This window comes from Sus scrofa, chromosome 13, assembly GCF_000003025.6.
Source record: "Sus scrofa isolate TJ Tabasco breed Duroc chromosome 13, Sscrofa11.1, whole genome shotgun sequence".
Classification (NCBI taxonomy): domain Eukaryota; kingdom Metazoa; phylum Chordata; class Mammalia; order Artiodactyla; family Suidae; genus Sus; species Sus scrofa.
In genome coordinates this window covers 163,433,241-163,445,963 of record NC_010455.5, presented here as the reverse complement: position 1 = coordinate 163,445,963, position 12,723 = coordinate 163,433,241, and the positions used below count along the sequence as shown (strand labels likewise).

Below are 12,723 nucleotides of genomic sequence, written 5' to 3'. Positions count from 1 at the left end.
ATAACATCTATAAATCTAGTCACTGCAAATGAATTTAAACATCAGAAATTCAAATATAATTATAAAAACAACATGCAAATATATTATTTGACAGTAAAAAATCTTGAATCAAAACTATATTGAATCATCAAAACTACTAAGAACATTATTTAGACATAATCATTTATATTATAAAATAATCTTTCAATTTTACAGTTTATAGAATGTAAACTGAGTTTGCAAACGCATGCTGCCAGTGACATTAACCAGTCAATATCAGTAAGAATGGCAAAATTGGTAGCAAAATCAGATTTTATTCCTTTAAGTACCAATATATAAACTCCATACTTGGTTATCTTTTCAGAAGTGATTTGCATTCATTTAAATTGGTGTGGACAGTTTTAAAGAAAGGTAGTGTTTGAATTCATAATGAAAGTGGAAGTACAGTCACCAATCAGAAACCTTCCTCACAGTATCAAAATCACTCACATTTCACATTTCTCTCTTTGCAACAGAATCAGACGTGAGGTATCTTTTGCTCTCCTCTCTGCCTCCAATTGACTGTAATACAATAACTGAAACAACTTCAATTGTGTGTGACACAAACAGCAGCGCTGAAACGTGTGGAGTGGAAAGGTGCTTTCTCCTCCAGAATTTTGTAAGCGTCGAACACCGACTCTTGCTCCTTCAACTACTGCTTTTCTGAATCCTGCCATTGTGCCATTTCCCTCCTTCTGCCGGATGGAAGGACAATATCGTCTACACTTTTTAATATTGCTGCTTTCTCTTCTCGGTTCACTTTTCCCCTTGCCATAAATATTTCTTCAAAATATTCTGAAGAGTTTTGAGGTGGGCTTTTCAACCTCACTCGGCTGTAATACCCCTTCAAGAAAACAAAAAAATGCTGATAATACTAACAGTGAATAAAGTACTATAGAACCTCCATTCTAGTTTATACGGGTTCCTTGGCGCACCTTTCACAAACCCATTAAGTTTAGCCCGAGAGCATTCTTCCCTCCTTGTGGTTCTTCGCTTGACGTACCTCTTCCACCTGCAAACAGTGGAGGCATTTTTGCTGTCGACTAACCCCCTCTAGCGCCGAGCTGGCAGCTTTCGCGTCTCTGTTGCCGGGTGGGCAGAGCACCGGGCTTGGCGGAGCTCCAGTGCGCTCGCGGCTCAGGCCTTGCCCTCTACGCCCCCACTCCTTCCTGTTAGCACCGTGTGACGCTCCTGTCCCCCGCCGGAGCGTGCGAGAACCGCATGGTCCCACCAAGCAGCCGGCGCCCCGACTTCCCACCGAACCCAGCGCTGGGAGGGAGTGAGTACCGCGAGGGGGCGGCTTTCGCGGCAAGAGCTGTCTGCTCCCAGGCACTCGGCGCCGCGGCTATGGATGTGGCCACGCGCCACTCAACCCGTGGGCTGCTCTGAGCTCGCGGTCCGACGTCGCCACGCTGCGGGCGCTCTGAGCCCCTGGAATCTCAGCGCCCTACGGCTGTGACAATGCTCGTGACCTCCAGTGAGAAGTCACGGCCGCACGGCGACGAGAAGACCTCAGTGAGCCCAGCAGCCAGACATCAGCCCGTATTCAGCCTGATGTGACTCTCTTCTGGTTGTTCCCTTTCTTCGCTTTCCTAGGACTTGAAGCAGCAGAGGCGGCCGCAAAGCTGAGCCTCTCGCCCTACTGGGCAAGTTTCAGCGACCCTCGCTGAGGAGCTGTCAGGCTGGTCTGCCGCCGCCAACCTCGCCCTGGACCGGAGCGCTTGCCCACGGCACTCGCCCACTTTGGTGGCAGAAATGTGGAGAAGTTGGGGGGTAGTCGTGTCGGGAGCTGACTAGCCCTAAAACACTGCTGCCGCGAAATGGGGAGCGGAGTGCTTGGGGGACTAAGGGAGGCCATAGAGATGCCCGGAAGGTGGCTGCCAAGGCCAAAGCGCAGAGCAGACGCGGCGGAGTTAGAGGTGCCCGTTTTGCGGGCCGCTGTCTTTGCCATCTGGGCGAGGGGTTGAGGGCGCAGCTTCGTAGCTTCCTTGGACCTCTCGCGGCCCTACAGAGCCGCCTCAGTCGCTCGGCTCTCGGCGCACCAGACGGAGGAAAGTTCCCGAGGCTCCCGCCCGCTTCACAGCTGCTGCGCTCTCCCTGCTTTTGGTTCTGCAAGTGCCCGCTTCAGTCCGGAGAGGCGCTCGGGCCATCTGAGTTGCCTCAGCTGCCCGCCTCACCTGGTCGTCCCTCCCCCCAATCCTCGCCTTGAGGCGCCCTCCCCGCCCCCTCGCTCCCCTCCCCCAAACTACAGCCTGAGCTCGCTCCTGCGCGCGCGCTCTCCCGGGCCCAAGTGAATAGTCCTCGCGCGAGCGGGACACGGTGGTGGATGCAATTCCGCTCGCCTACAGCCGCCAGGAGCTCCCTGGCGCCGCAGGCAGCGTCCTCCTCCGAAGCAGCTGCGCCTGCACTTGGGCAGCCTGGACCTTCTTCCCCTGCCCCCGGGGCCTCGCGCCGGGGTCGCCCCGGGACACCCCCTGTGGGCCGGTTGGAGGAGGAAGAAGAGGAGGAAGAAGACGTGGACTCGTACCCCTACCCTACGCAGAACACCTGGTTGGGCTGCTGCCACTTCTCTTTAAGGGGGAGGAGAAGAGAGCTGTGGAGAGCCATGGGGGGCAGCGAAGTCCAGGAATTTCTTTTGCAATTTGGTTTCTTTTTGCCTCTGCTGACAGCTTGGCCGGCCGACTGCAGTCACGTCTCCAACAACCAAGGTAAGGGACGGGGCGGAGAAGCGGGAGGGGGCGGGAGGAGGCGGGTGCTCTGAGGACCGGTGCATTGGTCGCCTCCTGCAGGTAACTTCGTGCCGGGGTAGGCTTCTCCCGGCTCTCCGCAGGCGGGGGTCGAGGATGTCCCCTCACCAGAGCGCCCTGTCCACATACCGTGTCTTTGACAGATGTCTTTAAAAGGATGCGTGAGCAGCAGCAGCAGTTGGGTCCCACCACCCGCGGCCGCGGGACCGCTCCCTGCTGCGCGGTCTCCACAGGAGGTCAGGCTCGGTGGCAGTGGCTTAATGGAGACTTCAGGCTCTCTGCGTTAGCTCACAGCGCGGTTCGCATAGGTTCTCCCACATGCCTTCAAGAAAGCAGATCGCTTGCGTTGTGGCCTCTGGCTAAATAGCAGCCTTTTGCCTTGGGTAAATGAAGCTGCCCTCACCCAGCTGCAACCCCTTTACCCCATTCAGATCAATTGTCGACTTTTTGGAAATTATTTCGAATTATTCCTAGTCCAGATGCCCAGGGAGGCCAGGGGGATAAGCATTAGGTGTGAATTAATAAGTTGTGAATATCCTATTCATAAAGTCAGGTAAAGTGGTAAAGTGAAGATGAATAGTGTGTGAAAATTGAAAGTCAGATTTACCGAATGGAAAGCACTGAATTTTTTTTAAAAGTTTCTTTCCTTTTATTCAGAAATCTGTATGAGACCTATCTCATTGAGTTTCTGCAATAAATATTTAAGGATCTATAAAAATATATAATCTGCATAGTCTAAATCCTTCTAGACTAAGAGGTGAACAGCCATAAAAGTTTTCCAGCATGTACCTGGCTGGATGCTCTCATTGGCACTGTGATGACCACCAATATGGCACCTCTTATGTCACACTTTTACAGACACTTCAAATGTAAAACATATATATCTATTTTTATATTTGTACTTAGCATTCAGCAAACAAGGCCTCGAAATAATTTGCAGATGATGATGGAGGTGTGTGCACTTTGTGAGGGTGAGGAGGTTAAAAGAGAAGGCAAGTAAAACAGCACAGCCTTATTTGTTCGAAAATGTAAGACCACTTTATAATTATTCAGAATCAATATTCAGTTCTCATTTATACGACTGGTACTTTTGACATGTTTTCCAAATTCTTTGTCTTTTTTTTTGACCTGCCAGATTGCAATCACACATGCATATGTAAATTTGGAAATCATACACTATCACCATGCCTTTGAAGATGCATCATATAAGTACCACCTATAGTATACCATACTCTCCTATGGTGGTGTATACCCTCCCATACAGTCATTATTTGTTTTCAAGTACTATTGGCGTTAAATATCAGAGGTAGTTACTTAATCTACCTCTGAAAATAGAAGGTTGTTAAAAATAACATGCAGTTATTTACTTGATCTTTTTATTGTAAGGAGAGAGAAATAATTTTTAATAATTGAAAAATTAGACATATTGTATGAAATGTTTGTATCTAGGGCTACTAAAGAGATATATGCTTTGAGAGTTAAGTTTACTAGAAATATTTTGAGTTATTTCCAGGCAATCATTTCCCTAAATCAATATTTATCTTTTCATTAAGTGCCTACCATACACCAGTAACCATCCTAGGCCCTGAGGCTACCAACATAAATAAAATACATGCTAGACTCTTCACATGTGTCATGTGTTAAGGTATGACCTTTCAGATAGGCAGAGAAGAGTTGTTTGTTAACCCCTTGCAGTAATTTTTATTGGTTAATCTGTTTTAATAACTTTCTTACACTTTTAAAAGACATTTTTCCTAAAATATTTACCAATTGTTTGTAATTTGTGGGTGTTTTGATAAGTTAGCTTAGTGTCAGTGAATGAGTATTACCCAGTTTACACAATTAAGTAGGATCATTAAAGAGATCATCTAAAATTCTTAATTTTAATTTATTAATATGATAAAAACATAGGCTATGCATTACACTTGGCTAATACAATATCTAAAGGCTAAATTGGGTAAAATTTAGAGCAGTTCTTCAACAGATTATAGAGAAAATATGCTCAGATTTTTTTCATCATACACAAATGATTGTTTATAAAATGTTTTTCATAGCATGAAGTCATAGTAATTAGAAATTTTGCTTTATAATACCTTGGATACTTTTTGAATAACTGAAATCAGGCTAATGGTTAATAAAATGTGGAAACTTAAAATGTTTTTTTGAACACTTGGGGGATATTTTCTTATTTTTAGTTTTATAAATAGGTGACCGGAATCAACATATCTTACCAAAGTTTAAACATTGAAAACATGGGGCATTACAGAAATACCATAGTATGTACACAATTTGGAAATATTAATGTAAAATATAAATCCTATTTCTTATAGACATAATAATAAGTATCAGCAATACAATTAATTTTTAATTTTAAGGAGATGGTATTCATTTTCCTAGTAACTTTTCATTCTAAGAGCTAATGGAATTCATGTTTTATTTTAAAAATTTGTTTTGGAAAATAAACTTTCATGTTTATGTAACTTGTCTTCTAATTAAGGATATTCACAAAATAAACTAATGCTATTTATCTATTTTTTATCAAATTATATAAAATCTTTAGTGACTGAATGAAGGAACCACACTCTCCCTCCCCCTTCCTAGTTTTCCATATGTAGGCATAGTAAAATGATCAAAAAAGTGAACTACCTTATTTTTAACATAGTGTTAAGGGTAACCTGAGTATAGGAAGCAGCTCTTTTCTTGTTCTCTTGTCTTTTAACTGGTTGTGAAACCCTGCACAATGAAGACAAAATAAATCAGGTTGTTTCTTCCTATTAACCAAACCTTGAATCAATCAGAAAGTAGAGTTGCTTCCTAGATCACTTCATCTGATTAAGTGAAAGTATAATTTGCACTCAAATTTCTTTTATTCTATTAATTTCCCCTGTTTAAAACCACAGTATTTATTTGGTGTCGGTAATTTTTATTTAAAAATAACATATTATGTCATCTTAATATATGTAAACTTTTATTTTTGTAGTAGTAGGATACTAGGGAGAATATAAAATGCAATCTTTTTTCATATGTAAGTAACTGTGTTTATCAATTACAATGGTTTTTAGCCACCAGGGATCCATTAATTCACTGATTACTCTGCTTTAGCCTAAAAGAGTTGATGTATCTTATCAGGGTATGACTCATATTTCCAAATATAATCAGTCAGACACTCAGATAATTCATTAAATCAGAATATGGTTTGGATACAAGAGTCTAGTGAGTAAAATACTACCAAGATTGTGTGAAGTGATCACTTTTCCCCCAGGGAATTCAATGACAAATAAACAAGGAAAACAATAGTCTGACTCATTAGTTTTACTGAATTTATTAATTTGAAAGAATTGAGTGTAAAACCTACTAACTTGTATGTACATACAGGTGAACATATGTGAGCAGATATCTGCTTAATAAAATTCATAGCCTGAATTATTTGAATTGCAGTAAGTATTATTCACAAACTATAAAACTGACTGTTGTTTTTGTATTTATAAAGGGCAGGAATTATTTTCAGAAAGTTCAAGAATTTAATGAAAATATTAAAATTTCTGCTGATAAGGAAAATTTAATGATTTATAAAGAATATTTCTAAAAGATCTTTCCCTTATATAAAATTCAGGGATAAACTATTCATAGTTGTAAAGGTGTAGGATATTGTAATCACATGATTTCTTCCTCACCTTAAGTATAAAAACAACCTAGAATATAATTATATTATACATTTACAAATTGAAATGTCATTGTGTAGTCGCTATAAAGTATTTAAAATTGAAATATAAAATGCCGTTGCTATGCATCGATCATCTAAATGGCTTTTACTCTGGATTTGGGGTAAAACTGTATCTGAAAACATTTTCTTACACGAAAATTATACAGTGTTCTTTAAGGATCTCTTTCTCAAAGTAGAAATAACATGAATAAAGCAGTTTTATTTGGATTTTCCTAAGGGGGAAATATATCTAAAATAAATGGTTAAATTACATACTTTTACATTTTTTAAATTTTCAAACTTTTCTATAAGGAATTTGTCTTTTGTGTTACAAAATTAAATAAGAAAAATAATAATGCTGAAATTCTTCAATAATCATTGCTGTATAAAAACTTGTGTAAAAGACATCATAGATTTCCTTCTATCAATCCTTTTGCCCTATCAAAGGCACCATATTTTAGTCAATATTTTTCTTTCTTTTCACAAAAAAAACCCACAAGTACTTCTGACTATATACTCCATTTGTCCTAAATGGTGAGAGAATAGATCTTATTTCACACTGTACATCAATCAGTCAAATCCCAAAAGTAATAGAAATTTCTTCATTGTGTTCTTGACTCTCAATTTCTTGCAAGTATAAATATGGTGGAGATCAGTACATATAGTTAAGTAATCAAAATGGGTTGACTTTGTCCAGTGTACTTTGTCAATCATGTAATCAAACCAAACTTATACCAAAGGATCACTTTGTTTATACATCTATGGTGTTCTTTTTTTAAGAAAAAAATTGTGTATATATATACCATATATAAATATAAATCGTGTGTCATAATTTGGTATACTGTGTCTGTAGCAATCTGATCATCTTGCAGTTTCATTAGACTGACATTAGTTCTTTAAAAATAAATTATATTACTCTGCTTTTGCTTTATTGAGTATTGTGTTTTAGAATTTAATATTTATATCATATAGAAAAAAAGGATAAGTTAAGCAGACTTTATAAATACCCTCATGGAATTTATTTTTTAGTAAGGGAGATTTAAAAAAAGTAAGTAAATAAAATGATATACTATGGAAAAAACAGTAAAGACATTGAGAGAATAACAGGAGAGGGGTGGTAGTTGGAAAGGCCTATCTGGGAGGTGACATACAGGCCACATCAAGGAAGAGGAAGAGCTAGTTGTACAGAATGGGAAAATGTTCATTTTAAGTGAATGGAACATCCTGATCAATGACCTTTAAGAGAAATGAGCTCAACACATATGAAAAACTAAGTCCATTGTGACTGGAGCTTACCAAGCAAGGAAGAGAATAGAACAAAGTAAATTTTAAAAGATAGGAACCATACCCCCAAAACAAGAAAAGAACTATAGTAAGGAGTTGGGTTTTAATATTATCCTAGTAAAATGGGGAACTATTGAGAGATTTAACTTTTTTTTTTTCATTTTAAGAGCATTATGGTCAGTGAGCTAAGAGATGATTGGAAGATGGCAAAAGCAGAGTTAGGAACCTGTTGCACTTGCGTGGGATGGGGGTTATGGTGGCCTGGCTAGAGTGGTAATAGTGAGATGGGGAGAAGAAGATGGATTTAAGACATATCTTGGAGGTAGGATTATGGGACCATCTCATCCTTACAGAAAAATGAATGTGGAAATTCAACATTTATATCATTTTTTCCCAAGAGGTCCCCTAAAACCTTCCATTACTCTCCATAATAATTGGTAATTGACAGAGAATAGAAAGAATGGGGTGAGAGGCTCATTTTCCAATTTTTTCAGCCCAAACTGTGATATAAAATATAATCAATATTGAAGTTTTGTTGTTTCAAACCATTGAAACCATTTGGTCATATTAGATCAAATATGAATGAAATTTGTTAATGCATTTCTGACATAATTTTCCATATATAGTTTTTTTTGTCAGAGTATATGATGGCACAAGTGGGTGGAGACATCTTCACAAAACAATATGGTAATTCAACAGAGTGTATTAAAATACAGAGCCAATATTTGGATGCTTGATTTATGCAGAAATATATTCATCTCTGTTATGATAAAATTACTATTATTGAAAACAGAAATGTTATGATACTATATCCAAAGTAAGTGTGTTTTCAGATATTTTCCATTAGTCTTTTCACTCTGCATTTTGTTTAAATGAAGACGAATAAATAAATGTTCAGAAAGCTTGTAAGAGACCCAAAAAAGGAGATCTTAGGGTGAGGGAAGAAATTGTTAGCTTCTCCACTAAACAACAATACATTGCATGCAATTTTAAAAAAATTCCCTGACCAGTTAATCATTCATTACTTTGAGTTGCCTCTTAATAATGATATGTGAATGCAATTACTAAATATATAGAAGCATAAAAGTCCTAACTTAAACAACAATCATATATACTTTGTGTATATTTAGAAAATTCATACTTTGGATATGCTTCATTTAAATCCTTCCAAATATTTTAAATATACATATCCACACATAGTCAATTTTATACCTTATTGCTTAGAATGTTTTGGAAAATACTATTTTTATAGTTATTTCCTTTCAGTAAACATTATGACTTTTTATGTACAATTTCAATTTTCAATGATAAATATTCTAGAGTTTGATGAAAGCATTCATTCTTCAAAGAGACATTTATCAGAGGCCTTCTATTTGATAGGCGGTGTCCTTAACATATATAAGAATTCAATGTGAATGTTCCTCCCCAAAATATATGATCCAGTGAAGACTTTCCAGTTTCTTTCCAGATCTGACTGGAAATTTTTCTGTTTTCTTAAAATTAGATCAAAAATTAATTAGAAAAAATTTTAAAAACATATTTGTTATATGGTGATGGATAACAGTATTGTTGATCAGCTCTCATAAAATACTTATGTACTATTTGTTTGAAAGTAATATCTATTATTTCATTGTAGTTTATCTCACAGTGAAGAAAAGAAGTCACTTAAATAATCTTGTAGTTAGCATCTCCCTGTGTCAAGCATTATGCTAAGTTCTGAGTCTATAATTGTGACTATACAGAGCTTCTGTTCTTTAGAAACTCAGTCCACTCTATTGATATTATATATCCTTGAGTAATTGATGCTACTTTTAATTGATGATTGTTATAAGATGAAGAATTTTACAGTAAATGAGATTATGAGAGAAAGGGAAGTGATGAAAGTAATGCTACCAACACTTTTACATTTTACTTGTAAAATTGTTTCATAAGATTGAAAATTATGATTCATAGTAAATAAGCTAGTTTCTAATTTCAAATAGTACCAGGCATACCTTTTACGTGAGCTTTGAAGTGAGAATTGGGATGGAAAGTGTGTATTTTCAGTCCATGTACTGAAAAATGCATTCAACTACTTTCCCAGGACACTGCTGTGTTCCCTAACCCTAATCCTAACCCCTAACCCTAACCCTAACATTGGCCTGTTTGATGACCTGAACTTGGTGTATATAAATGCAGAATCATCCCTCTTCTTCCAGTTTCATTTTAGAACCTCAGTTGTAAAAGTTGTACTGACTCTTGATCATAGGAGATATAAAATCTCCTTAGAAACTGAATGTTTAGGAGATAGAATTAATCATCTGTTATTTTACTCGTGTGATATAAGGTACCTGTGGATATCTGTAATATTTGTATATATAATTTATGTACTTATGTTGACCTGATAACAGTAATTATTCTAATAGGTTGATTACTATATTGTAGTACTCACATTTGTGGTATGTGAGCATTACAAAGAGAAAAGCATTCTTGGATAATACATAGTGTATAATATCTAGAATAAGGAAAATAACTTACCCATGATTTAAAAAAAACAATAACTGAAAATTTACCCAATTATAATGGTTATATTAGGTATATTTTAAGCAAATTAATAAAGAGGAATATTTTGTACACTAGAAAATAAAAGGCATTACATTAATATGTAATCCAAATAAGAATTGTCTAAAACTAATTAAAATTGTTGCCTCCAGGAGTTCCCGTTGTGGCGTAGTGGAAATGAATTTGACTAGGAACCATGAGGTTGAAGGTTCAATCCCTGGCCTCGCTCAGTGGGTTAAGGATCTGGCGTTGGCGTGGCTCTGGCATAGGCCGGCAGCAACAGCTCCTATTAGACCCCTAGCCTGGAAATCTCCATATGCCATGGCTGAGGCCCTAAAAAGACAAAACACACACAAAATTATTGCCTCCAAATATGAGTTGAATTGTATCTTAATATTACCTTAATCCTTACTTTTTTTTTTTTTTGGTCTTTTTTGTTGTTGTTGTTGTTGCTATTTCTTGGGCCGCTCCCGCGGCATATGGAGGTTCCCAGGCTAGGGGTCGAATCGGAGCTGTAGCCACCTGCCTACGCCAGAGCCACAGCAACGCGGGATCCGAGCCGCGTCTGCAACCTACACCACAGCTCACGGCAACGCCGGATCGTTAACCCACTGAGCAAGGGCAGGGACCGAACCCGCAACCTCATGGTTCCTAGTCGGATTCGTTAACCACTGCGCCACGACGGGAACTCCAATCCTTACTTTTAAAGGAAGAAATTTGTTCCTTGTGTTGCTCTAATACTTTAATATTGCTAAGAATAATTGAAGTGAAATATTTAATTAGAGGGTTAAACTATGTAGTGGCCAATAAATAAGTTATTCTAAAAAATGATATCTCAGGAAACTGAAGTGTATTTTAAAATGTAATGCAATAGCTAAATAGTTATAAACATGCCAAAAATGAAAGAAAAATAGGGATAGAAAAAAAGCCGAATTATGGTACTATTTAAAAATGAACCTAATTGGTTAAAGAATTTCTTTTGTTATATATATCTAACAATACCCTGGGTTAGAGACTTAATCTCTGCAAGTATAGTAGTGTCCTGATGACAAACTTTGCTAAAACTCTTTTATAAAAAAAACTCTCGAAATTTTTCTTCTACTCTCCCTCTGGATATAAAATGTACTTAGATAATTCTTAAATTGTAAATACAAAAGAAAATAATTAGTGGTTGCCTTTATGTGACAGGTAATAGCTGAGCAAATTAATAGACAGCATTGCACAAAATTGTAAGAGTTTTTCAGTTTCTAAAATTAAATAAAATCTATGCATTAGTCCACTTGTTAAAACAATTATAATGCCCCAACAACAATAAAAATACCAAGAGTGCAATAGCCAGAACACTTTTATAACACTAAAACACTTAATGAAGAAAGTACACTGTTACTTTGGCTATTTTATATGCTCAATTTAATGAGGGAGCAGTCAGAATGAGATCTTAATTTTTATCTGAAAAAGAAACATAAAATTTCAGAAGTATGTATTGTTGGAATAGCATATTGCTTAGCATATTTTAAAATAAGTAAAAAATAACATGCTCCAAATTACCTGTTATTTTTATGATACTATATTAGAGTAAGTGGTACCTATATTATAATAACTCACTGTCTTAAAGTGTTATGGTATAATAACTTCATTTTATAGATGAGAAAAGTATAGTTTATCCAGGTTATTAAAATAATAGGTAGTTTGTTTACCTAAAATTACACGTGTAAGAACTTTTATGATATTCACTAGTTTATGACCAAATATCAGTGCGTGTGTATACTGTCTTTTAGATTTTTTTCAAGAGCTCTATTACTTAGTAAAGAATTAAAATTTAAGAATTTATTTTAAAGCTTAGTCTTCTAGAATTTTAATACACTTGTTAAAGTGAAATGAAAACTTTCTCTTCAAGTTATCAAGCTTTAAAATCAGATATAATTTTTAGGTTGTTTCCATTGTAAAATTCTCACATATTTTCCACTGTAAATTATTTATAGTTACCTTTGGGTTTTTTTTTGGTTTATTCTTATTTTTATTACTTATATATAAACACTTCAGTTCTTAGTCTCTATGGTGTATTCATACATATTTTCCTAGACTTCTCAAATTAGTTCAAAATTAAGTATATATTTGTCCAATTTTTAAATGAATTATATTGATGCCTACTATGTTTTTTCATTGTTCTGGGAACAGGAAATATAATGGTGGCTCACTTTGGCCTGGATTTCTGAGAGTTTAAGATTTAACTAGTGAGGCTATTTATATGTCAGTGAATAATTAAAACATTAATTTATATATCAAAGTAGTATGTATTTAGCTGTTCCATAGATAAATTCACATCCATGAACTATTTTTTACAGAGATGAAAAGACAGAAGTATCTTTCTCATCGTTACAAAAGTAACAATCTATGAACTAATGCATGGAAACATTGAGAATAAATATT

At 36.7% G+C, this 12,723-nt stretch overlaps 1 protein-coding gene across 11 annotated transcripts in view; it reads left to right on the top strand.

The window, feature by feature from the left end:
* The window catches only part of EPHA6 (EPH receptor A6), an 876,888-nt gene continuing 864,406 nt past the window's right edge, over window positions 242-12,723 (top strand). For 3 of the 11 annotated variants that reach the window (XM_021070710.1, XM_021070703.1, XM_021070701.1), the window contains exon 1: window positions 245-2,726. Coding sequence is in view for 6 of the 11 variants with exons in the window: in XM_021070703.1 (XP_020926362.1) it covers window positions 2,345-2,726 (382 nt within the window). In the remaining 5 variants the exon portion in view is untranslated. Of the gene's footprint in view, window positions 2,727-12,723 lie in introns of all 11 variants that reach the window. The other 8 variants (XR_002337953.1, XR_002337952.1, XM_021070712.1 and 5 more) reach the window with 5 other exon arrangements.